This window comes from Nanorana parkeri, unplaced genomic scaffold, assembly GCF_000935625.1.
Source record: "Nanorana parkeri isolate BGI_ZX_2015 unplaced genomic scaffold, ASM93562v1 scaffold519, whole genome shotgun sequence".
Taxonomy (NCBI): Eukaryota; Metazoa; Chordata; class Amphibia; order Anura; family Dicroglossidae; genus Nanorana; species Nanorana parkeri.
In genome coordinates, this window is record NW_017306787.1 from 341,201 (window position 1) to 368,923 (window position 27,723).

The following is a 27,723-nucleotide window of genomic DNA, read 5'->3' on the forward strand; positions in this document are numbered from 1 at the left end:
GGATCACCGCTTTTCAGTCTGATAACAAAGAGCTTTCTGTATTAGCTAGATTTGTTCCGGAACACATGTAGCCTCCCACTGCTGTTCCCACCCACTACTATATTTCTGGTGGGGTGTATAGCATTGATGGAACACACAGAGTTCAGGTTTTCAGCATCCCACAAAACATGTACGAGGTTCCCGTCCTCATGGAAAACCTGAATCTGCCGAGGTCTCTCCATGCTGCCGATCACAAAACAATCCTCTTGCTTAGGGTCCCATACTGCTTGGAAGCGGCTTAACCAGCGGCCTGTGAAGTTATTATGCCTATAATGGAAAAAGATGACATTCTGTAAAAGGATTACCCAGCAGATAAATGGCAATAATAGACTGCCTGCATCCTGAAGGAGAGAAACATCCAGCATATAACATAGGTAGCCTTAAAGGAAATTGCCAAGAAAGATGGGGAGGCTGCAGGCGTTGATTTTCCCCTGTAAGCACTGGTTGTCTGGCAGTCATACGGATCCTGGAAATGCGTCTTCCAGGTCACTGATCCAGTACAAGAATGCAGCATGAAGCCAGAACTTCTCAACTGCTTGCTGGCTCCAGATCAATGACTCAGGAAATACTAAAACAGCCAGGCTGAAAAATAAATAGAACGGATTTCTCATGAAAATGCCAGTTGCCTGATTGTCATGCTTCTCAAACTGGCTTCAAAACTGAGTTGTCTCAGAAGACGAGCACAGGTTTAAGGTGGCCATACACTCTACAACCATCGCAAGACTTTAGTCTTGCGATGGTTGTAAAGGGATTAAAAAAACGTACGATCTGCCTATCTTGGACAGGCAGATCGCACTCTCGATCATCGCAAGCCCGCCCCCCTGAGGGGCGGGCTTCCGATGACCGCAATGCTGAACGGGCAGTGTGCGCGTGCGCACACCGGCCCGTTCAGCATTTATCTTCCGAGCACCGTTCTAACCAGCCGAGAATCGTACGATTCCCGGCTGGTTTTCGAACATGCTGGTTCGACAGAAGACGTGCGACCGTACAGTAGAAACGGTCGCACGTCTCCGTTCACACTGGTCGATTATCGTACGAAAAACCGATCGCATACGATTATCGTACGATAATCGTGCAGTGTATGGGCACCTTTAGGGTTCCAACATTACTTGCTGCATAATTGTTCCAATTAAGGAGCTTAACCACTTGCTGACCTTCCTGTCCAGGCCATTTATCAGTGTTCAGCGCTGCGGTACTTTGACATTTATTCCGTCATACAACGCTGTACTGAAATTAATTTCATACAATTTTTTGGGGACACATAGAGCTTTCTTTTGGTGGTATTTAATCACCACTGGGGGTTTTTATTTTTTACTGTATAATGGAAAAAGTACCGAAAATTTTGGGGGAAAAACTGTTTTCCCTACGTTATGTTATAAAACAGTTATTACCCAAATTTTTGACAAAATATAAAAGTCGGGGTCACGTCGGGTAAATAGACACCAAACATGTTAAGCTTTAAAATTGCGTGCGTCCGTGTACTCACAAAAACTACCGTACCCAACCCAAAATTGACCATAGGCGACGCTTTAAAAGCTTTTACCGCTCATCAGTTTAGTGTTATCAGTGATTGACTTATTGCTCTCACTGCGACGTTCGCAGCGATACGCAACATCACGCACTTAGGCGCACTCGACGCATGTTTGAATGTTTATGTGGGGGGCGGGGGACTTAAAACAGTTTTTTACATTTTTTTTATTGCCTTTATATATGACTTTTAATTTTTTTATATATTTTTTTTGTAACTAATTCTTTTAAACATTTTTTTCCCCACTTAACTTTATTGCCATCACACAGGGGACTAACAAGCCCCCTTTGTGATAGCCAATTTTCAGTGACAGGTCCTCTTTATGGAGACATCAGGGGTCTTTAAGACCCCTAATGTCACCTAGGGACCCCCAGAGAAGCTGATGAAGCAGAGATCTGCTTCACCAGCTTCTCTCCGGTTTCTGCACCGGAGAGTGACACTGAATGCAGGCAGTGATGTAATACACATCTACACATCACTGCCTGCATTCAGAAGAGGAGATCAAACGGAGCTCGTGTACTGAGCTCTGTTTGATCTCCGGCCACAGAGCTGCTGTGTTGGTCCCGGGTTCGCACTGGGCACAGCGGAGCCCGGGATCGCCAGCAGCGGCTGTGGCGGAGGGGCGCACACCCGCACGCCTATTACAAGCGATCGGGCGTCTCTACAGACGCCCGAACGCTTGTATGTAAACAGCTATCGCTGGCTGTTTACAGTGCAGGATTAATTCACGCTCGTGCCTGCCGCCTAGCGGCGGGCACCAGCGGGATGGGACGTTTAAAAACGCCCACCCGCTCTCAAGAAGCCGCTGTCCGGCCGTTTAATTACAACGGCCGCACAGCAAGTGGTTGAAGTGCTGAAGGCATTGCGTTGAAAGCAATTAGGATCTTCAGAAGCAGGCCAGCAATGGCAGCTTCTATATTTCTCTTATGACAAGTTAACATTAATACATAGCTAACAGATTACAAATTGTCACCAAGAATGAGTTTAGGTTCAACACAAACACGGTCCGAACCAGAGCTCCTCCAAACTCAGAAGGGACATGGGCCATCCACCCAATCAGCTGCTGATAAAAAAAGTGGGGTGGGGGTGGGATGCTTGTGCTGACATTACATGGCCACATGACCATATTACATGTATGTAATTGACCAAATATAGCCATGTGGCCATTTAAGGTCAATGACATCACAGCTGCTGCAAATAAACAAAGGGGTGGGATGCTTGTGCTAACATTACACAGCCACATGACCATATTAGATCTGTCATTGACCAAATATAGCCATTTAAGGTCAATGACATCACAGCAACCCACCCTTTTGCTTTAAGTGGAGCTGAGGTCAGGGAATTCTCCAGCCGCAGCTTATTGAGTGGCAGGGGAAGGAGCTCCATTCTGGGTTAAAAAAGGCCCAGCCGCAAAGAAAAGGAACAAAACAATAACATGATGTGTAAGAAAGCCAAGAAGAATATAAGCAGTATTATGTGTAAAAAAAAGAGGATTCACTTTTTTTTGCTACTTTGGTTAAGTGGCCTATTGTGCACACAACCGCCAATATAAAAGTACATTTTCTAGGCCATCCAAAAATATTTCAGCTGATAAGTGGATTCTGTGTATCTTTGAAGATATTACCTGATTGAAGTGAGAAGTGGAACTGTGGAGCCCAGGCTGCTGCTATCAAATACTCTGCAAAATAAAATCAAGGTCACTACAGAATAACAATGATTAAAAATAAAAAGTATTTAATAAAAAACCTGAAAAACACCCTCATCTGAAGTTATACATTTTGTTGTGCTGAAGGAAATGTGCAATAAGTGCAGCAAATTGATTTTGCAGTGTATATCAAATAATAATAAAAAAAAAAGTCATCTTCCAATGAAAGCCTTGTGACAACACGAGTGATCTTTCCAGATGGGCTCTCAGTCTTGAGCATACAATGATTTAACCACCGTTCATTCCCAGTAATAGGAGTTCCCTCTTGTTATATTTGGCCATTGGGACACTCTTCCCTATTTTATTCGGCTATCCAGCAGCATTTTAGCTTCTAATCACTCCCCTGAAGCCCATCTGTTCACAGATGCTTTTCACACTTTCTAATCCCGTTCTCTCATCTCTCCTACAAAATAGATTTCCATTGTCTGACTTCACAAAACTGCATCACACTCTTTATTTAGCCTGCTCTGTGCACAGTTGTATTGTACCCCTCCTAATGATATTATAACATTGTCAATGTTAAAGGTTGTTATAATAAAATCACTGTAAAAGTCATCTCACAATCGCACCATGGGTTATCATCACTTGAAATAACACACTGACTTCTGGCTGGTTGTACAGAGTTTCAACGCAGTATCTATTGAGGAAAGGTAACCATTTGAGGCTGTGATAAGACAATGCTTTGCGAGATAAAATTATCCTTTACATGCCCATTTCTTGCATGGCTGATTCACTGTTTAGTCCTTGATTCCCATACTCATCCGCAATTTCACCCTCTTTCCTGGGGACAGTCCATGACCACCCCACCCTCTCATTTTCACTTTCTCAGAGAGCAAGCATCCAAATTACTTTTTATAAATCGTCCTGGAAAAACAGAAGCCAAGTTCTATTTACCGATTAGATCAACATTGCCTCCTTCTTTCTGAACCTGCCTGTGTAAAACTGACCATACACCTATAGATTATCTGCAGACTTTCTATGGTCAGATGGAAAAAGTGCAACAGATTCCTCCATCTACGCTAAACTGTGTGGATGGAGGAATCTCCCGCTGGGCCAAGCTCCAGTATCTTGCTAGTTGGCCCCGCTGGCTCCCAAAATACCTGATCAATGCCTGCAACCAATCAGATTGTTCAGGTGTATTGAGAGCCAGTGGGGCCGACTGGCAAGATACTGAAGCTTGGCCCAGCGGGAGATTCCTCCATCCACACAGTTTAGCGTAGATGGAGGAGCTCTACTCCTCGACGCGATCTCCCTCACTCGTCTCATATTCACTGTGTCATCCCACCCCCTCGATTCTCAGAGGTGCTGTGTCCACATGTCCACATGATACGCTTTTTCCGTGGCTACAACTCCGATACTTTTTGTGTCCTTTAGTTCATACAAAGGCAACTATCGTGAAACCCAGCATATATCGGAATTTACCTTATGGACAGCGTCTTGTTTTTGTCTTTATACCAAAAATATACGAATACATCTGGCTTTTTAAGCGGCATGTCTCCTAATTGTCAAGAAAATTTCTTTCATTAACCCACTCATCTACTCATGAGTTTATGGGCGGTTTGCAGTCATATATTTTCGTGTATATATATTTATCTGTTTGTTGTGTGTACATATTTATCTAATTGTTTGATTAATGTATTTTTCTGATTTTTGTGTACGTAGAGTCTTAGAGATATGGATTTTTAATGAATAAATAATTTATACCTTTTTCACCATTTAAATTGGTATGTAGTTTTTGTAAAGAATGGTGGGATCCCCTCTCCCTGGGGAAAACTTCTTTTTCTAAATAACTTTGAATAGTTAGGGGACCCCCATTTATATCTAATTTATATTAGAGATATTGTGCATATACCTTCCCTTCCCCGTTCTTTTTTGCTAAATATAATGTATTTTTGCTGGGATTTGTTCCTCTATAACTGGTCAGTGGTAATCTGCATTGCGCAGTATAAATCATTATACAGCGCAATGGAGAATACCACCTGCTACAGAGGACTACAAATCCCAGCAATAATACATTATATACAGCGCAATGCAGAATAACGCCAGCTACAGAGGACTACAAATCCCAGCAATAGTACATATGTAGTATTGCTACATTCCTCTATAGCTGCTGGTATTCTGCACTGCGCCGCTGTATAATGTACTATATTGCACACCACACTTTTTTTTTTTACTTCCACCGCGCCAAGCTTGCTCCCGTGATGGACTACAATCTTAACACAAACTAGTCGTCAATCACTGGAGCCTTTTTTTTTTATCCGATTAACCGATTAATCGAACTTGATAATCGGCCAACGAATCGATTATGAAAATAATCGTTAGCTGCAGCCCTAGACATGTGCGTTTTGTTAAAATTCGTTTTTTCGGACGAATTTTCGTTATTCGGAAGTATTCGAATAACAGAAATGACGAATGAAAACAAATTCCGAGCCGTGGGCGATGTTATGCACATCTGGTGGACCTGCCCCTTCTTGGCGCGGTTTTGGACCAAAATGTATAGACTACTCCATTCCATCTTCAACATATCTATACCAAAAGATCCTTGGCAGGCTTTACTTCATGTTAGAATCCCACAACTTACAAGGCCACAATGGCAACTAGCTAACTACCTCTTCTTAGCAGCTAAACAAACCATAGCCCACTCGTAGAAAAAACAAACTATTCCTTATCCTGAATTCCACCAACGGGTGTTAGGATTTTTTGTTAATGAACACCTCTCTAGCATACTGATGGACACGAACCGGAAATTCCATGCCATATGGGACCCATGGTCCTCCGTTTTCTTACTCACCCTTGACCCAGTAACTCGAAGCCTCAGTCACTGAATACCCATTACGCCATGGCGCCCGGGGGGTAGTCACCGCCTCCCCCATCTCCACCTACCCTCTTTCTATTCTTCTCCCCCTACTGCCTTTGCTCTCCTCCTCAGCCCCCTCGCTCGTTACCCTTGCCCGAAATTAGCAGCACTTAGGGCACTCCAGACCCGCCTTAAGGGCCTTTCCTCCGATGTCTAAAACATTCCCTTCATAAGCAAACAATATACCACACTGGACATCAGCAGCAACTGCCTTGATTCCCTCTCCCCATCCCCCAATCCCCCCCCTGACTGTTCAATGTACTGTTATCTATGTCGCCTGATGTTCAGGCGAATTGTTATTCCGTTGTGCAACTGTTACTAGACAGTTTTTGTATACACTGCACTTTGAAAACCTAATAAAACAAATTGAAGAAGAAAGCAAATTCCGAATTTCCCAAAAAAATCAGACGAAATTCGTTAGCGGTAGTCTGTACGAATTTTCATTGCAGTAAAGTGACATTAAAAAGAAAAAAAAGAATTGACTTTCGGACCCGAATCCCGAAAAATGAAAGAACGCAAAATCCGAATAGAAAAAGGAAACTAAACAAATGTTTTGCCGGTGCACAGGTCTACAACAGACCACACTCCGGGCAATCATTGTTTTAACAGATAACTGGGCGAGTTCTATCATCCAGAGCTTTTGCGTCAAGTTATGCACTGTATGCCGTTTTACAGGACTATTGAACATTCCACCATTTCATAAATAGATTTAATAGGGAGTGTCACATTTGCGAATGACTCAGAGCCTGTGGAGAGTGCAGGATCTTCTGTGCATGAATGACTTCAAAGGAAACGAATGGTTTCAGGTCAGTTTTATCATTTTCGGTGGTTAAACTGATATCATCGGTTTGATTTTTTACTGCATATAAAATGATAAATTCTACAAACATTTATTACCGTAAGCGATCATCAGCGCAGGTAGTGAGGATACGATTGCCTGTGACTGGGGAAAAGTATGCAGACTGCACGATTCTTGTGTGCCCAGGTAAGGAAACCACAGGGCGAGGCTTCCTATGTGAGAGTTGTCTGATGTCATAAACACATACGTCTCTGCAAGGAGAAAACGGAAAACACACATTAAAAAGGGACGCTCATTATTCTGCTAAGTGGTGAAAAAGATGAAAGTCATGTAATGTATGGCTGAGCACTTCATCGGTCCCTGATGGCAGCAGAATGGAATCGCTGGACAGGGCACATCTCCAAATACTTCAGGACAGAAATGTGTTCCCTCTGCTGACACTGCACTGCACGCTTCTCTTACACAGGAGGTATTGATAGCTCTTGCACTATTCCTACACCATGCACTCTGCTCAGGTTACTGCCAAACAGTTTCCATGTATTCCAGACATGTATCAGAAACCCTAGAAATCCACATTTACACAACCAGTTTTAAACACCACGCTGCAAGTGTTCCTAGTGAATTCAATCCGGCACCTACATATACCGCATGGAAAAGCTGGCCAGTGACTTAGGCCACAGTTAGTTTTGATCTTTCAGGTGACACTATTAACACAAATGTAGTTTATTTGTGCATGTAATGGACTACAATCTCACATTTAGTTGTACATTAATTTGTATTGAGATTGTAGTCCACCACAGGAGTGAGCTTAGAGGGGTGACTACTTTACAACACACAGGGACCATGGGGAACAAAAGTAGCCACCCTCCAGAAGGAAGGACAGTGTCAGCACCAATTCAGAGATGATTGGAGGCTCCACACCCGAGTGATACACAAATAAGATACATTTTTATTAATAGTTAAGGTATTGAATGTATTTTAAACATTGAACTCCTGAGTTTAGTGTCACTTTCAGGCCATCAAAATGTACTAATGACTATATAGAGTGAATATACCTACATAGTACATTGAAATGATATCCAGTGTTTACACTACACAGGTGCGGGTACATCTCACTTATTACTTTTACTGTGGAATCTGCCAGATAAATATTTGCACGTGGTCAGCTTTATTGGTCTCTGCTGGAAGGAGATCAGCTGTATACATAAAATGATTCATCTGAAAGATTACAATGAGTGTTACTAAAAGTAACTTTTCCCATTCTATTGCTAAAGCTGTATTGAAATATCTTTCACCACAGATAGCTGTAGTCATTATATTCAAAGACTAGTTCTATTAAACAATTGTATCAAAACATGTATGCCCACCTTAAAGAACTCCAGGAACAATTTGCATTAACCCTTGCATGGGGGCTACCACCAGGTTACAAAATAACACAGTTATATTAACCTGAAGCTCCACGCCGGCCAGCTGCCACAATGCTCCCTCCAGCCTCTCTCCTCCTACGCTGCAGCATTAGAATGCTCATCAGTGTCCTCATGTGTGTATAGAACATGATGATTTATGGGACCTTGGACCGCTTTAGAGGAGGGGGAGAGCGACTGGAAAGACCAGTCTAAGAACAAGCCAGTTCCATGGTTCAGGTGTTCTAACTTTTTTTTAAATCTAGACACAAAATAAGCAGTTAACCTTTGCAGTGTGGGTTTTTTAAAAATTTTTTACTTCCTAGAGTTCTTCTTTAAGGTAGTTGCAGACATCCAAAGGGGGTCGGCCTGCACGTACAATCTGACCAAATGATCTTGCAAATGAAAGATCACTGTACAAACATGTATGCAAGCACAGGACATGTATGTTTGACCCAGAGCTCCAGTGAAAACAACAGCAGTTGGAAGCAGACTGCTCAGAGCCTATTCAGATTGTTGTGTTACATTAACCAACATGTGTTTATGTGAATTGCATTAAGGCAGCCCATTCATTTGCATGGGCTGCCAATGCACCCCCCCCCACCCCCCCCCAAAAGGATCTCCCCCCATGTTTTTTAATGACACAGAGCCCCACACCTCACTGTAGTGCAATACTATGCACTGTGGTACGCTGCAACACATGTGATGGAGGTGCGTTGCCATAGTGTGTCGGGGTACCAGTGAAAATAAATGGCAGTAACACAATGGATACGCCTGAGTGGGCTCTTACTCCTCTGAGAATATTCAACAAGACGTGATCACTCTGCTTTGGCTGCTGCTTCTGTACTGCTCGTTACCAGTAATTTTTGCCAGTTTGAGGTTTCATCTGAGCAGTATAAAAGGTTCACCAAGCTCTTATTCATGTTGATACAAATCTCTGATTGTCATCTCTAATCAATGGGTAGCAGTGCACAGGAGCCTGCATTTTATGCTACAATGAATTCCCCTTACTAATAACAAATTGGCTTTCAATGTACAGATTTTGCCAAGGCAAATACATGTTTCAGCTCATAAAAAGCCTAGACATAAAATAAAAGGATAACTTATATATATATATTAGGTTTTTTCACATTACATCTTTCACTACAGCCTCTCAGTGTAATAAAATAAAGTGTCCCTTTTTTATTTTACATGTAGCTCTGTTTGCTCCGGGTCGGTGGACAGATTCTATACTTATCTGCACATCTGAAATATCAAACATCCCTGTGATTTGGGACATGCATTAAAAAAAACTAAACCACTTCTAGGAGGTACCATGCCCCTTTTCTCATGGTGGCTGCAGAACATCCTCATGCCACAGAAGAAGTGTATGATCTGAAGTATTTTAAAGACTAGATCATAACAACATTTCCTATGGAGAGGAGCAGTGCATTGATAAGCCAATTTCTTCATCTATTAATGTGTGGTCCAACACTTACCCAGCTCCTGCTACAACGCACACATCTCTCTGCAATGGATGCACACTAACAGAGCGGGGGCTTGATAAATCTAAAGGTGCTCGCACTTCATAGCTCGTTCCAGGGGTCCTGCGATCCACCAGTGATAGCTTAGAATCCCAGTGACTGACTATCAGGACAGAACCATCAGCTGAATAGAAATCGAACGAAGAGAAGTTTTCTTCCTCATCACGATAAATCTGTAGAGAAATATGATGAACCTTACATTACTCCTGTACCAGAAAACAGCCAAGTCCCTGATCAAGAAAAGTTTACATGATTACTCCATAACGAACAGGTTTAAATCCTAACTCCAGCTAAAAACCTTTATTTTGGATAACACGGGGAAGGTTTAATACCACGGGCAGGTGTTTACTTCTACCTTTGTCCTCATGGTGGAGATCCCCCTCACTTACTAAGAAAAAAGCAAGCACAACCTCTTGATGATAAGCGATAAACAGCAAGAATTAAAATCTGTCAGGTTTTACTGTTATCTCCCATAACTTCCTCTGATCACTGGGACAGGACAATGAGGACAGAGACTGCAATAAAAACATGATCAATGCGCCAAGGTTGTGATTGCATTTGGGCTCCAAAAAGGTACATAAACCATTTAAACAGGACAGTGAACCCAAAATGCAGAATCTTGGACCCATTTCCACCAACAGTGTGCTCTGTGGGGACCACAGGCATCTGATACCACCTGGAAGTGTCTCTGATGTGAAGATTCTTAGAGTGGCTTTGTGGTGCAGTAGAGTAAACATTCCAAGAATGAGCACTGGACCAGATCAGCACGACCATTTTCTTTTACAGAAGCTTTCGGTTTGATTTTCTTTTTAGCTACAAGATCCCTTTAAACATTGCTGCAATGTCTTTTAGGACTACAGCTTGGATTTGTTTTTTTTACTCCTGGAGTGACTCCTTTTCCTGGAGCTGACCTGATAGAACATACACTATATTGCCAAAAGTATTGGTTCAAGTATTGGTTCCATAGGGTTCAATATTGAGTTGGCTCACCCTTTGCAGCTATAACAGCTTCAACTCTTCTGGGAAGGCGTCCACAAGGTTTAGGAGTGTGTCTATGGGAATGTTTGACCATTCTTCCAGAAGTACATTTGTGAGGTCAGGTACTGATGTTGGACGAGAAGCCCGGGCTCGCAGTCTCCGCTCTAATTCATCCCAAAGGTGTTCTATGGGGTTGAGGTCAGGACTCTGTGCAGGCCAGTCAAGTTCCTCTACTCCAAACTCTCTCATCCATGTCTTTATGGACCTTGCTTTGTGCACTGGTGCGCAGTCATGTTGGAACAGGAAGGGGCCATCCCCAAACTGTTCCCACAAAGTTGGGAGCATGAAATTGTCCAAAATGTCTTGGTATGCTGATGCCTTAAGAGTTCACTTCACTGGAACTAAGGGGCCAAGCCCAACCCCTGAAAAACAACCTCACACCATAACACCCCCTCCACCAAACTTTACACTTGGCACAATGCAGTCAGGCAAGTACCGTTCTCCTGGCAATCGCCAAACCCAGACACATCCATCGGATTGCCAGACAGAGAAGCGTGATTCGTCACTCCAGAGAACACGTCTCCACTTCTCTAGAGTCCAGTGGCGGCGTGCTTTACACCACTGCATCCGACACTTTGCATTGTACTTGGTGATGTAAGACTTGGATGCAGCTGCTCAGCCATGGAAACCCATTTTTAATGAAACTCTCTATGCACTGTTGTTGTGCCAATCTGAAGGCCACATGGAGGTTGGAGGTCTGTAGCTATTGACCCAGCAAACAGTTGGCGACTTCTGTGCACTTCAGCATGCGCTGGCCCCGCTGTCATTTTATGTGGTCTACCACTTCGTGGCTAAGTAGTTGTTGTTCCCAGTTGCTTCCACTTTGTTATAACACCACTAACAGTTGACCGTGGAATATTTAGTAGCAAGGAAATTTCACTTAACACCTGAATCCAATGATTTGGAGGGGTGTCCCAATACTTTTGACAATATAGTGTATTTAATATGGAGGCAGACATTAATTAAAATGGAAGAATATTGAAACATTATCATCAGTAACAATATGTAAGGCAGTAGGAAGCACACATGTATGCAGCTACTGGGTAAAGTAACAATAATTTTGGATGATATACAGAACAAACCAATGTGTATATGGCTATTATGGTTAAGAAGAAATTAAATCTGGTCTAAGAAAAAAAGACTGGTCATCTTTGCCATCACTACTTTGAGTCACTCAACCTAAAAAAAAATTTTGCAAAGCTCATAATGTACATAGATTTTCAGGGTCTGTGACTCAGAAGGAAATGATTATACTCAGAATTGGAGGTCAACAAATAGTCTGTATACTTCCTTAGCACATGTTTAAAGTAACACTGTGCTAAGAAATAAGTATATTACAATGTAGCATTGTATGTACAGATATGCAAGGCTTTAAAATATTAAAAAGAAAAAACCCTGACCTCATCGAAGACCGAGCGAGTGACATCTCCGCAGCGCACTGTGCCATCATAGCTGAGTGACAGCAAATGTGCAGGACTCCATGGACAAAACGACAGGCTGCTGACATGCCGTGAATGGAGTTCAAAGATATAAATCTCCTTTTCAGCTGAATTGTCTTCCTAGAAAGCAAAGAGGAAGATGAACATTGATGCTAAACAACTGATCTGTAAGTTCTGACCACACTTGTACAAAGTCAGGGCTACAGCCAGCCCGATATAAAATATGTATAGCTATACAAATCTTCCCACTAGAGTGACTGGAGTTTTTGTGTGCTGCTTCTGTAGATCTGGCCATGCAGTATTACAAACCTTGTCAAATTTCTGGGAGAGCAAGTTAAAAATAATCTACTGTCTCTTTCTAGGAGGACAAGCATTGTACTTTTGGCCGTGTCAGTAAGGAAACCTTAGTAGGTCATAGACAGTTGGAGTACACGATTTCAAAACATTATTGCATATTAGATCGATGTATCACATTACATGCATATTACACCTATACTAGTTAATAAGGGCTGAGATATCAAGTATAGAGGGAATTGATGTGATATCAATTTATAGAGGGAACCAATACCACCAGATACTGGGCACTGGGTAGTTAATCACCCAACATCAGAGATCTCAATGTTTTAGAAGTACAAACAAAAACATGATCTTGCCAGAAATTCAGAACTGTCCTGTATCCTCTGCCTGCAGCATCTCAAAGAGACCATTAACCTTTTTCATCTTAGGACTACAAATCAAGCCAAATGATTTGGAGAAGAATGCTTGAGTAGTTGTGCAAATGAAATTGGTCAGGGCTGTCACAAGTCCATAATATGCTGTGTGCGGTCAGCTCATAATTGGCAGTTAAGAGCCCAGTGCATTTCTAGCAGATCGACAGGGACTGCAGAGACGTAGTGCATAGGTGTTTTTTTGTTTTGCCCTATAACTGCTACTATTGTAGCCAATACGACCATTTTCTACACTTTCCCTTAAAGTGGTTCTAAACCCTCCGTTTTTTTTGCATATATCTACTTTTAGCAAGCAGTAGATATATGCAAAAAGTAAAACAAAAAATGTTTTAACAGCGGTTTAAACTTACGGTTTGACCATTCAAACCGCTCCCGACCGAGAATTCGAAACTGCTCTGGCAGCCACAAAGCATAAGCATTTTGGGGCGGGCGCATGCGCAGTTCGGATTTTCGGCCAGGAGACGAGCAGAGACGCAAGGTAGGTCTATGGACGCGTGCACCCGCATGCAGACACCGCGGGATCAGAAGTGCCTGCAAGCCCAGAGAAGTCAGCGCTGGATCGGACACTCGCCGCAGCGCTGGACAGATGAAAACATCAGGAAAGAAGAAGTAGATCGGATTAACCCCTTCGTGACGGGAGACGTACACTGTACGTCCCGCCACAAAGGGACCAAATGACTCGTCACGTACACTGTACGTGACGAGTCATTTGCTGCATTAGAGGGCTGGTAACCGCTGAGAATCAGCGGTTACCATTCATTAATGGATGCCTCAGTATAGAGGCATTCATTAATGAAAGGTTTAACCTTTTTCAGACACCCGATACCTTAATATCGGGTGTCTGAGAGTCAAAGCAGAGCGGGCAAACACGCCGGCATTCTGACAGCTCCTATAGATCTAGGAGATATCTCTCTCAGATCGTATACTGGCTTTTTTTTTTTCTTTCACTTTCAGGAATAGACACATAATGTATCTATTCCTGAAAGAAGAATGTTTCAGTTTTCTAATCGTTGTTGGAACGTTCAGAAGCGACAGCTGAATCCTGAACTGCTGCAGGATCAGTGTCACTAACTTATTATTGGCTGTTCTGAAGTTTGAAACAGCCTAATAATAACCAAAAATGTATTAATTTATCAAGCAGTAATAGTGAGATTAATTCACAATGACAGCTTGAGATAATTAAATAAATACAAATTTTAAAAGTTTTAAAAAAATAGTGAAAAGTGTAAAGAAAAAAAAAAGTGTAAAAAAATAAAGGACAAATAAATAAATCTATTTATTGCATTTTTTTTTAGCTGTGCTGGTTTTGTAAAAAATACTAGAAATCAAAACTGGGGAAAAAGTGTGTTTTTTAATTTTATTTCTCCTAAGTGAGGCGTTAGACACACATATGTGATATAAATGTGTAACCCTATCTGTCCTCTAAAAAACAATATATAATATGTGTGGGTGCACTTTGTAAGAAAGTATATTACTGACGTGGAAGAATCACACAGCAAAAATGTCAAAAGTGTGTCAGTCATTTACGAACAGAAACTAAAAACAAGCTCAGTCATGAAGAAACCTCATTTAAGGTAAGTGCTGACATTAACATTGGGGCGAGGGAAACATCTTTTTTTACTTTAATGTCACTTTAACACTGAGGCCCCTTTCACACAGGCACCATGAGTTCTGATCAGCAGGGGACCCGTGCTCGGATCCCCTGCCAATTGGAGCAGAGGTCACCGTTGTGACATCTGTGTACGTATAGTTTTTTCCTCCATCTTACGATGAAGGAAAAAAACGAAAATTACTGGACCCATATTGGTGTATGGGGAGTCTGATGTAAATGGAGATGTGTCCATTTACATCAGACTACCTCTGGATCTGCCACAATCAGGCCCACCAAAATGGACCTCTGTTCCATTTGGTTTTCTGGACCTAGCCGGAGTCAGAGGTAAATCATTTGTAAACAGACGCATGTCCATTTAGATCAGGCTGCTCATAGACTAACACTGGGCTACCAATCAAGTCCGCCTTAAAAACTGACAGGCGGACCTGATCGGACTGCCCATATGGAAGGGCTCTAAAAGCAGAGCTATATTACAGCAATACTGCAGTCAACAAATAAGCGCAACAAGGGATCTTATCTGTGTATAAAATTTAGCAGAGAAACAAACAAGGAAATACTATAAAAAGTACTGCTCTTTTTATACCACACAACACTATGAATATCTGCATAGCAAAGTGCAAATTAACCACTTCCGGGCCGCAATACGTCTATAGACAGCGGCCCGTTAGTGGTTAAAACAAGAACACGGCTGCTGCAACAGCCGTGTTCTTGGTATCGCTTTTAACAGAAGGCGATTGCTGTTAATGTACAAGCGATCCGGCGTCTGTACAGCCGCCAATAGAGCCAGGAGATGAAGCTGGGGTAGCAGATCTGTGCTTCCTCAGCTTCTTTGGGGTCCCTAGGTGACATTAGGGGTCTGAAAGACCCCTGATGTCTCCATAAAGAGGACCTGTCACACCCCATCTGCTATCACATAGGGTGCTTGCTAGCCCCCTATATAATAGCAATAGAATTAGTGTAAAATAAATAAAGTGTTTAAAAAGTATAAAAATGAAAGTAACAAAAGAAAAAGAAAAAAAATGCAAAAAATATTTTTTCAAGTCCCCCGCCCCCCATGTGCACGCACATACACACGCAAACACGCGTCGGTGCGCCTATGTGCGAAAATGACAATTGCGATACACGTTACATATCGCCGCGAACGTTGGAGTGAGAGCAACAATTCTAGGGCCATCAATCACTGTTAGCACTAAACATTTGGGTATTGACTTTTTTTGCGGCTTCTCAGGCGAACGCAAATTTTAAGGCTTGACATGTTTGGTATCTATATACCCGACATGACCCCGTATTTCATATTTTACCAAATAATTGGGTATAATATTGTTATAATATAATATAGTTTCTATGCACAAAATTTTAATTTAGTTGATTTTTTCCTAAAAATACTGGTTTGATAAACATTTGCGCAAAAACCTTGCGACATAAAAAATTGCAACTAGCATTTTTTTAATCGACAGGGCCCCTGCTTTCAGAACATATATCATTGTTTGGGGTTTGAAGCTGTTTTCTAGCCAAAAATGTATATTTTATCATGTGTGCGCAAATAGTAAGATAATGACCAGGACAGCAAGTGGTTAACTGACCGTTTCTTTACAAGTAAACTGATGTGAATGAATAGTATGTAAAGTGTAAATTGATGGAGCTATATAGCTACTTGTGAAAAAAAACCCCACAACATGTCACTGCCAGATAAAAAATAAGAGCCCATCACTTACCAAATTCCAGAGTCCAATGTTACCATATTTATCTCCAGATGCCACAAGTGTCCGGCTTTCAGAGGGATGGATGGCTACAGACAATATTCGACCAAAGACAACTTTCGCAACATCCTCTGTTCTCAGTGTCATTTTTTTCAGACTGTTTTCATAGCTGACAACGAACAGAAAGCATCACATGTGTGAAAGGAACTTAAAAGTAGATGTAAACCTCAATAAAGGACATTTAGTGTGCTCAAGCACTCTGGATGGAATAAACAAACCTTCCTGCTCACTTATAAAGGCACAGGAAACTTGCGAGAGTGACAAGCATCACATAAAAAAAAGGAGATGGACCTGTTTTGGGTCTATCTGCGCCAGCTGCACCATTTTCTATTACTAAATGAAAAATAAACTGTTGTGGGTACTGCGCCTGTATAACAAAGGGAGAACAGCAGTTTTCTATATAGAGAACAGCTGTAGATCCCCACAAGATTGGACCAGGAGTATGGGATGTGAACGGTCTGCCAGTAACCTAGCAGACAACCCACATGCCTTTCTCTACCCGTGCAGTGAACACATTACCTGGGCAGAGCCAGAGCAAGCAGCTTCAGCTCTCCATGCTGGCACAGACATGGCATAAGAAATGGTTTAGATTGCTCATAATTAACAAAGGGAATTGCATTTTCTGCATTTTTCAGTCTGGAAAGCATAAAAGCCTGCACTACTCTTTGTTCATCCCCCTATGTGTCAAAGAACTGCCATGTTTTTTCTTTTACAAACAAACTGTTTTCACCTTCTTTTCATCTTTTTGCATCAAAGAGCCTCTGACCTCCTGCTGCCTCTGTGTGCAGTTCCAGTCTACATGTAATCACTTCAGCAAGGGCTGTATGGCATTTCTGCAGATGGGATTCACGATAGTGACAATGGTTGAACACAAGCATTAGCACTACTGCAGATAATTTCCATGAAGAGACAATGCAGTAGGGCAGCAGAAGGAAAGAGCATTGCCACCCCCAAAACAGAAAAGACCTAGACAAGGCTCTTCATGGTAAAATTGCCCGGTATTGTTTTGGTAAAGGAAATATTCAAAATTATCTTTGTAACAAAATCAACATGTAAAGAATTAAATTACATTTTAGAGTGTGGGTTTGCATACACTTTAAAAATTTTCGCAAATTGTTTTTATATAGTAAAAAAATAAAAACCCCTGTGGTGATTAAATTCCAACACAACCTCGATCTGTCCCAAAAAATTATATAAAATTATTTTTAGTACGGTGTTGTATGACTGAATAAATGTCAAAGTAGCACAGTGCTCAATACTGAAAAATGGACAGGAAGGGGGGTTTAACACCGCGGTCTCCAAGTGGTTAAAGTAAAAAAAAAAAAAAAAACCCACAACACTTTATTTAAGAAGATCAGTAAAAACACCATCAAATGTCACAACAATAACAGACCTGGCTAATGGAAGTCCACATTGTCAGGAAATGGTCCATTTCTTTATCGTCATCCTGTTGGTTTATAGGAATCATTTCAATGGGACCCGGAGGTTTTATACGCCGCACCTTACAGAACAAAAACACGGGACTTTAAGAACATACAAGACGAAAGATGTAGAATGTCAGGAATATAAAACATTACCATACACCAGCATTTTACTAGACACAGAGTGCCTCATCCAATGATAAAAGTCACAGTCAAATCAGATGGACCAAATGGGTATCTGAGCTCATTCTGATCCAGAGGTGCACAAAAATACACACCACACCTTTATTTATATAACCAAACGGGGAGTTAGAACCCGTCAGGTTTTTATTATTTGTGTCCCTGATAGGACCTGTAGATTCACCCAATTTGTCCCAGTGACCATTGCCATTAAGACACAGTGAAGAGAAATTCAAAATTTTAGATGCCTAAAAGGTGAATTTAGCCGTATTAGTGTATTTGTATAAACGCAGTTAAGTTCTGTCCAGGATACTTCCTTTTTTAATTGTGTGTAACAGTACAGTGTGGACCGAGAAAGGGGTGGAAGACCCCTGAAAGCTTGACCTGAAAATGTCACTGCTCATACAAATAAAAAACATAAATAACTGACAGCACTCAAAATAATTGTCTCCAGAACAAGAGGTGAGGAGAACTCTTGCAATGGGGACAACTGTTCTTGTGACAACTATCTAAGAGGGAAATTCTTCTCAGTTTGAAGAGATTTATTTTCACTGCATGTTGAGAATTCAGGACAGGAAGTGAACAGAAATCTCCCTGACAAAAAAAAACCACAGACGGGCTTTAACCCTTCCTTACTCAATCCAATACTAGAAATGTTCGCAGTATATGAACTGTTCTTGTTTTTTATCTAACTGCAGACATGCTAATTGCCACAATGGTTCTCCCACTTACATCCTCTTCCACGGTTGGAGTTTGCTCTTCTATTTTAACTTGAGAAGGAGCTACGTTCTGCAGCCTCATGGAACGGCGAACAACTGTATTCCCTGTGTTCTGAGGCTTCTCTCTAAAAACAAAAACAAACCAGCAGGCAATAACAATACGTCCATAAAGTGCAGACACAACTGTTATACTTATGAAATAAATTGCACAAGAGTGATTTTTTGTTACAGAGCGCGCACACACACACAATAATAAAAACCATTCATTTAAAGAAAGTTTTTTCCTCTATAAAGCATCTTTGTAATCAATGGTTTACCTAAATCTAGCTCGATCATTTTTCCAAACTTCTATCATTTGAAAATCTCCTCCAGGCAAAACTGCCATGACAGAGGAAGTTGGGGGAGGGTTCTCCTGCTCTACCCTAAGAATACTCTACCATTTAAAGCTGGACACCAGCCAAACATCTAAATACACAGTTGAATTACATATATGAGAACAGTTTTATGTTTCAGCTGATTTGTATCTCTGTCCATCCAGTACTGAGGTTTACACAGTCCTGCCAGACAACAGAGCCAGGTTTGTGAGCTGACTTTCCTCTTGTGAAGCTAAGCAATGCATCTAGGTCTCCCTCCTAACTCCAGCCTATGATTGGGCAATAAAGGAGCAAAAGCTCTCATCCAAATTAAATACATTAAAATCATTAAGAATGCAACACCTTCATAGCCATCATCATCTGGAGAGTGTATCGGGGTCACCATGAGATATAATAATCTGCCAAGTAAATTGATATACTCAAGCTAGATAACACTACGCCAAGAATTATCTGTTAATTTTACGCATAGCTAGGGCTGCAACTAATGATTATTGTCATAATTGATCAATTGGCCGATTATATTTTCGATTAATCGGATAAAAAAATAAATATCGTAATGAATTTAAAATAAAGTACACAAATGGAGTGTTACAAACATAAAGTTTACCTCAGAATAAAACTGCATGCACAATTTTTTGCAATCGCACCGCACTGGAATGCATGGCATTGCAGTACCGTGCGTTCCAGTCTGGGGTGATCACACTGTGGGTGAGGGAGGCACATTTGGGGTGCCATTGAAATGATTGGCACTGCAATGCACCTCCCGCAGCAGAATTTGTCAGGCCGAAACATTATTATTTTTTTTTTATAATTGTATTATAAGCACATGGCGCTTGAATAGCTTCAGCCCGGGAATGACAGCTGCCACTGGCAAGATTCTGCAGATGGCAGCAGGTAGTGTGCTGGTGCAATAGGCAGCCTGCTATTGGCCATTTAAAAGTGCAATAGCAGGCACAGTTTTACTGCTTTTTTGCTATTTTTTCAATGTCTTCCCTGCAAACATGTGAAATCACGGATATGTGACTGAGCGCTCACATATTAAAATGCATATTGTGTCTTTAGTGCGTTTACAATAATAAATAATAGAACAATCTGCATTTTTTTAAAAACTGGAACAAAAATGACACTTTGCCACAACTGAACATATTAACGCGAGGAGCTTTATAGATTTTATGGGAAACTTATTTGTCACTGTTGAGTTGCTGTGAAAACACATTTTAGCACATGTACAAAGTGATGGTGTGAATCAGTTCTAACTGTTCTGTAGTAATTAGATAGCTAAGCCGGCCATTGACACGGATATATTCAATGGCAATAAAAGTGTAAGGCACAGAAAATGTTTAAACATTTATTCTTTATGGAGTGAAAAAAAATAAATATCAAACCATATACAATACTCTAACTACAGTTTCGTCCAACCCGCTGGATATACAGTAACTTCTATGTATGAAAATATTACCTTTTGACAATACGGCTCTGATTCTTTTTCTTGGGTGGATGAAGGCTTACTGCAGACTAACAAAAAAGAAAAAAAAGGAAAAGAAAGAGAAATGTTGGAATTAAACTTGACCTTTTTTTTTTTTACAAAAATCTAAACAAAGACCGATCTTTATCTGTAGAACTCATTGGGGACACTTTAATAAAATTGGCTTATACTGAGAAATATTAGCAACCCCTGGTTCTAGGGATATTAGAGTTAAAACAAGAGAGAGAATAAAGGAGACAAAAAATAAAAATAAAATAAATTTTCTAGACCAGAGTAACAGAACGACACGTGGGATGTAATTTAGTAAAACGCAAATAGGGATACCAGTCCAATGGACTTCTGGGGTGAATAGAATGAATCAGCGAGCATACTAAGGTCTCGTTCACACCTAGGCGTATTGCATATGCGCGACCGTCGTGCTTTTTTACCGCTTTTCGCGGTAAAAAAGTTGCGCGACCGTCGCGCGCTTCCGAAGGCTACTTGACTGTATCCCAATGGAAACGCGCAACAAAACGGCCCAAAGTAGTACCTTTACCTTTTCAGGCGTGGGCCGTTTTGTAGCGCGTTAGGGATGGGCGGAAATACGCCAAGGTGGGAACGAGACCATTGAATACAATGGGATTTATATTTTTGAGCGTTTTGTAGAGCGTTCGTCGAGCGTAAACGCGCTACAAAACGTTCAGGTGTGAACGAGGGCTAACACTTCAGGTTCCATTTATGAAAGGAATATAGCATCATAATTATTAGTGGCAGCAAAAAGATTACATAGTCATATGTAACTGTGAAGACTGGGCAAAGCATAAAATCTGTGCATGCCAGGAAAAACAGACAATATTTATAGTTAAATTTAAAAAAACAAAACACAACACATGATTTCTACACCAGCCATTTTTTCATTCACTATATTGTTTATTAACCGCTTGCCGTCCGCCCGTTGTAAAAAAACGGACGGACGGCACTGCTGCATTGGCGGGTTGCCGGCGCCAGACGGCATTTTGTTTCTGCTCGCGCGCGCCCCCTAGCGGGCACGCACGGGCAGAAAAGACCCGACCAATGCAAACACCCGTTACCGGGTGTTAAACATATAGACGATCGGCGGCTCCATAGCCCGCCGATCGTCTATATGTGCTCGTTTTTCGCCCCACCCCCCCAGCCGGTTTTTTGCCCAAACCCGACACCTCACCTGCAATCCCGGGATCCGCTGCCCCATCTGCGGCCCGGGACCGACTTGGAGGGCGTCAGGAGGAAGAGGGAGGGAGAGAGATCAGCTCCTTGCTGTCTCCCTCCGGGCTGTGAATGCAGAAGTGATGTGTATTACATCACTTCCGCATTCACCTGTCAGTCATCTGGAGAGAGAAGAAGCTGATAAAGCAGATCTCTGCTTTATCAGCTTCTTTTGGGGTCCATAGGTGATATTAGGGGTCCTAGAGACCCCTAATATCTCCATAAAGAGGACCTGTCAGTGTGCCTTTGCTATTATATAGGGGGTTGTTATCCCCCTATATAATAGCAATAACAATAAGTGCAAAAAAAAAAATATAAATAAAAAAAAAGAAAAGTAACACATAAAAAAATAAAATAAAATAAAAGCCACATATAAAAAAAGGGGAAAAAAACCCCCCAAAATGTTTAACTCCCCCACCCCCACGTTTACGCGCCTATAAACGTAAATACGCGTCCGGTGCCCCAGCGCGCAAAAATTACAATTGCGCTACACATGTTACATATCGCCGCGAACGTCGCAGTGAGAGCAATCATTTTAGGGCCATCAATCACTGATAACACTAAACTGATGAGCGGTAACAGCTTTTAAAGCGTCGCTTATGGCCAATTTTGGGTATTATCGTTTCTTGAGGTTTCGCGCGCGCACGCAATTTTAAGGCTTGACATGTTTGGTGTCTTTTTACCCGATGTGACCCCGTCTTTTATATTTTACCACAAAATTGGGTAATAATAAGTGTTTTATCATTTAATATAGGGGAAACTGTTTTTTTTTTTTAATTTCGGTAATTTTTCCATAATATAGTAAAAAATAAAACCCCCAGTGGTGAATAAATACCACCAAAAAGAAAGCTCTATCTGTCCCCAAAAAAGGGTATAAAATTCATTTGAGTACAGCGTTGCATGACGGAATAAATGTCAGTCAATGTACTGCAGCGCTGAATACTGAAAAATGGCCTGGATGGGAAGGGGGTTTAACACCGCGGATGTCAACTGGTTAGAAATGTGTTTCACTTTGCAGTTGCTACAAAAATGTTGCACATACTGGACAGCGTTTGTGTTTAGAACATCCCCAGAAATGTCATCCCCTATTCATATGATGGGTTCACTGCTCCTCACAACAGGAGATTCATTTTTAGGGAGATGCTTTTAAAGAGTTGTAACAAAAATATTTTTACCTTATATTAATAGCACCAGAACAGAAAAAAGAAAGAACTGGCAATAACGTTTGTTAAATCCTTACAATGTAGATAGTTCATATTCAAAACATAATTACCTCGAGCAGTTTTATGGATTTTAGAAACTTTGCATTCGCCTTTATATTTTTCAGTCTTTCACGCTCGTATGCAGAGAGTTCCATGTGCTCCTGAAAAACAAACAATGACATTTTGAAACAATGTAGCAATAACACACACACACGTAGCCCAGTTGACATGGGTACTAGAATGTGAACACTAGTCTAAACCCATGGTTCTCAACGGATGGGTTGCAACCCCATGTTCAGTGGGTCGTCACGTGCCTTCTACTGCACTAGGTGAGAGACTCCTCAGTCTCCCCCTAGCACAGCACCGTCACTTCTCGCGCCGAGCAGCTATTGAAAATAAGCTGCCCGGCGCCAAGTGTCAGCTTGAGGTGGGGTGCGCTGGGGGTATGGCTGCGAGGGAGCTCCATCCATATGTGCATTGCTTACAGCTCCCTTGTGTGTCCTGTAGAGGTGCCTAGACTAGGTGACGTCACATTCTGCCTCCCGACACCTCTACAGGGAGCACAAGGGAGCTGTACAAGCAATGCGCATGTGGATGGAGCTCTGTCACAGCACAGCAGCCCACACTGGACTCCAGGCTCAGGATCCACTCCAGTTCTTGGAAGGTATGGAGACTGGGTGAATCTTAAAAGTGTATATGTGTGTGTGAGAATGTCCGAGTGTGAGATTGTGTCAGTTTTTTTGGAGGGCCCATTCAAACTAGTACAGTGTGTTAAATCACACGGTCCCACGCGATTAACGCACCAGAGCCTGCAATCTCACCTAAAACAGAGAGAGGAGAAATCCAAAATGTTAGGGTTGTCCCCAGAACAAGAGGTAAGGGTAAATATTCCAATGGAGACACTTGTTCCAGTGACTGCCGTCTAAGAATTCCCTCCCCACTTACTTCCTGCTGAATCTCTTGGACAGCAAAAAAACCCTTCCCTACTCTATGCAAAACTAAAAAGCTTCAGCTATACATACACTTGTACCTGAATCTAATGTTGGATGCCCTTGCTGACCTCCAGAAAATACTGTGTGTAAAAATGACCAGTAATAAGTATGCAGCAAATGAAGCCAGAACTCTTCAAGGTCATACTAGTTTTGGAGCAGTAACTCAAAGCATTAGGCCACTGGATTACCCAGGAAACTGCCATTTTAACAGAGATGAGAAATAGCGGGCCACGTCCTTCTCTCAAAAAAGCTATTCTCAAACTGAGACATGCCACATCCTCTGCTGGGGCACACAACCAAGTTCCAAAGCCTAGAGCACATCAATCTGCCAACTCACAAGCAAGCTACATTTTCCCCATCACTGTGGAGGTAGGTTTACTGTAATCATGATAGGGAGAGCAGATTCATATGCAGTGAGCTGAATCCCACCTTTGGACACAACAACAATCTCAATCCTGCTGCAGGAAGAGTTTGTATAACAGCTGTGTATTATATGTGTGGCTAGCCCAGGAGCTAGTGATAGGTCTGTGGGAGGGGGTAGCCCCGCAGTCCTCATCTTCTATCAGACACCCAAACTGTATAAGGAAGTTTAAAAACCAATTCCTGCACGTCTGCCTGATTACTGGCAAAAGCTGCACATCAGCAAGGTGAGCAGGAAGGTACATAGGACGGTGAACAGAAGGTGTGAAGGATGAAGCAGGATTAGACCGACACAGAGCATGAGTATTATAATTATTACATAGTATTTATATAGCGCCAACAGTTTGCGCAGCGCTTTACAATATAAGTCAGCAAAGTGTACTTTAAGATGAGATTGATGCAGGACAGACAAAGATTAGGATGGTAGACCATAAGAGGTTAAAAATTGAAGCACAAAGGATCCGAGGTCACTAAGGCCATATGGAAAGACAGAGCTAAAGTCACAAGTATACAGCAACAAAGGCTTAATCTTGGCAGGCACCCTTCTTTCTTAAAAAGCTTTTGAAGTACGTTGTATTTTCAGTGAGTCACATTAGTTCATTTTTGAAGTATTTGCCTTACATTTGTACATGCTTACACTTCAACATTTACATTTCAGTTAAGCCAGGTAAGGGAGGCAAAGAGAGGACATTCCTCCTACCTATTAGTCCTGAGGCCACTTTACTAGCATGTATTACATGTTAGGTATCCCATAGACAAGAGAGTGACACTAAACTCAGGAGTTAAATCTTAAAAAATAAGCGAGCTTGGAGCGGTGACTACTTTACAACACACACAGGGACCATGGGGAACAAAAGTAGCCCCCCTCCAGAAGGAAGGACAGTGTCAGCACCAATTCAGAGATGATTTGAGGATCTACAGCTGATTGATACACAAATAAGATACATTTTTGTTAAAAGTTAGGGTACTTGAATGTATTAGATTAGATCAATGCTGCGGCATTTACTATTTTTCTGGTGGTGGACTAAGCCTTTAACAATGTTAACAGATTATGAATAACCATATACAGTATATCTATTCCATTAGACAGGAGGTTTTTTATTTTATTTTTGAAGACTGGCAACTGGTAATGCAGCTCAACTCAAACAAGCTCCCAATATACATCACCTCTACAATAAAAGTATTGCAGGAGACATTACCTCATCTGACTGTTCCTCACTATCAGACTCCTCTGTGGATTGTTCCTCTTCTACAACTTTAGGGTTAACATTCAAGTTGGCTCTGAGATTTGCTGTGAAGTCCGTCTTCAAGGATAACTCTGTTTCCTCCTCCAGGGGGTCTGACTGAAGATTCTTCTTCCTTAGACTTCTCCCTGAAGTTATTTTAGTTGAACTGCTCCGTGTACTGGTAACAGAGACACTGGACCTGCTTTTCTGTTGGGATAAAAAAAAGAGATGGTTTCAAACAACAGGAAAGTGTAAGGCCTCATTCACACACAACGCAAGAGCAAAATTGTATATTGCGTATATACGTCTACATTTGCGCATATACACGCGTATGTGCGTATATGCAATCCCAGAATGCATCATTCGTAATAGAAATGTACGAGAGTACGTGCGTATACTCGCGCAAACACATGTATGCGTGTAAAATACGCTGCCCGGGCGCATCTCGGTTCCATTCTGTTTTTGCGCATTATTACGCTATGCAAATATACGGCTCCATACGCAGCTATGTGTATGGAGCCATTTATTTGCATATGCTCCATATGGTACAATACACGTGTATATATGCGCGGTAGTGTGAACGAGACCTAAGTTTCACACACAAAAAAACAATGAACACAAATACTAATGGAATCCCCATTTCAAATTGCATCTGCTGGTCCTCTTTTCAAAACACTAGTTGCCTGGCTGTTTCTGGTTCCAATACTGTTTGAAGCCATGAACCCAATAAATGCATGAAGTGAATGAGTGTCAGTATGCCTCATCACTATTATAGGTGTGCAGGGGCATGGTGCAAACCCAGAGTTATCCCCAACCCGTACAAAACTGTGACTGACACCCCCCAATCAGTTGCAGCCAGGACATTCCCCACCCCACAGCTACACATCACAAAGGGGTGGGGAATGCCCTGCCACCAATAATTGGGCCAGGAGGAAGGGGCTGTCAGTTAGTTTTGCATGAACTCCGGCGAACTTGGTTCACACCAAGCCTTCCACACATCCTTAATCTCTATATTTATTCCGGGTCAGAGATTAAGAAATAGCCATGACAGTCAGGGAACTAACATTTTCAAGAGAGGTTCGCAGCCCCATACATTTCCTATGACATGGTAAGAGTGAGTAGTATCTGCGGAGTAGTACTCATCTACTCAAAGTGCAAACATAGAAGTGCTGCCGTGAGTTATAACAATGTGAACACATGCCACAACTGCAGTGATCAGTAGCGTGCGTGCGCACACACACCAATCAAAAGTAATCACAAAATTATTATTAGGGATGCACAGATACCGGTATTTCGGTATAGAGTACCGATATTTTTTTTAACCGAAAGTACCATTAAGGAAGCCAGATGGCGTGTAATGACTCGCCACCTGGCTTCCTGATTAGCAGGGAAGCCGTCCCCATGCTTCTCCTCACTAGGTGACGAGAAAGCATGGAGCCGACTCCATGCTCCCTCGTCAGGACTTGACGAGGGAGCATGAAGCCGGGCAGCGAGTCATTACACTCGCCCAAATAGCTCGGCATCAGCACCGGGACTAGTATCGGTGCATCCCTAATCATTACACAGTTTGGATTATTAAAAAGCATAATTTTCACGTTGAAGTATTATTACTGCAAGTCGTGGCATGTGTTCACATTGTGATAACTCACGGCAGCACTTATATGTATGTACTATATAGCAGTCCTTGTACTTTGTGTTGGTGTGTTTTTTACACAGAGTGGCATATTTTACTGTTATATTAAGTGAATTTGTGTACTTGTTTCACTTTTATGCTTGTTGTTGCAAGACATATTTCAGTAATAATGAGTGGCACTCGTGACCACACATTTTTGGGTTATGGTAAAGAAAGGCAATCTTGTCCAAGCCACTGAGTAAATTAGTAAGCCTTCAGATGAGGAGGTATTACCTTATCTATGTCATTCACATGGTTAGATTTATCTTTAAAGGGTTTTTCCTCCAAATTTCCAGATTCTTCCCCCAAGCGTACAAGATTAACAGCAAGGCGCTTATTCCCACTGCTCATCTCTGCAGGCAAGTCAGATTTGTGC

At 41.8% G+C, this 27,723-nt stretch overlaps 1 protein-coding gene across 1 annotated transcript; it reads right to left on the reverse strand.

The window, feature by feature from the left end:
* WDR76 (WD repeat domain 76) lies at positions 1 to 27,723 on the reverse strand. Its single transcript, XM_018561359.1, has 13 exons — positions 27,586 to 27,723; positions 25,649 to 25,889; positions 23,109 to 23,198; positions 20,585 to 20,640; positions 18,765 to 18,876; positions 17,825 to 17,932; positions 16,951 to 16,988; positions 16,387 to 16,540; positions 12,293 to 12,451; positions 9,810 to 10,027; positions 7,027 to 7,179; positions 3,192 to 3,245; positions 1 to 306 (listed from the first exon to the last, which is right to left on the reverse strand). Exons 1-13 carry the CDS (start codon positions 27,696 to 27,698, stop codon positions 42 to 44), a joined length of 1,761 nt encoding a protein of 586 aa, XP_018416861.1. The 5' UTR covers positions 27,699 to 27,723; the 3' UTR covers positions 1 to 41.

Excerpts from the sequence above, each read along its gene's own strand:
- WDR76 (XM_018561359.1), bottom strand. The coding sequence starts at position 27,698 with ATGAGCAGTGGGAATAAGCGCCTTGCTGTTAATCTTGTACGCTTGGGG. Across the intron at positions 16,541-16,950 it reads CTTGCTCTGGCTCTGCCCAG|CTATGAAAACAGTCTGAAAA; the intron begins GTAATGTGTTCA and ends GTTCGTTGTCAG. Across the intron at positions 12,452-16,386 it reads ACATTGGACTCTGGAATTTG|GAAGACAATTCAGCTGAAAA; the intron begins GTAAGTGATGGG and ends TTTGCTTTCTAG.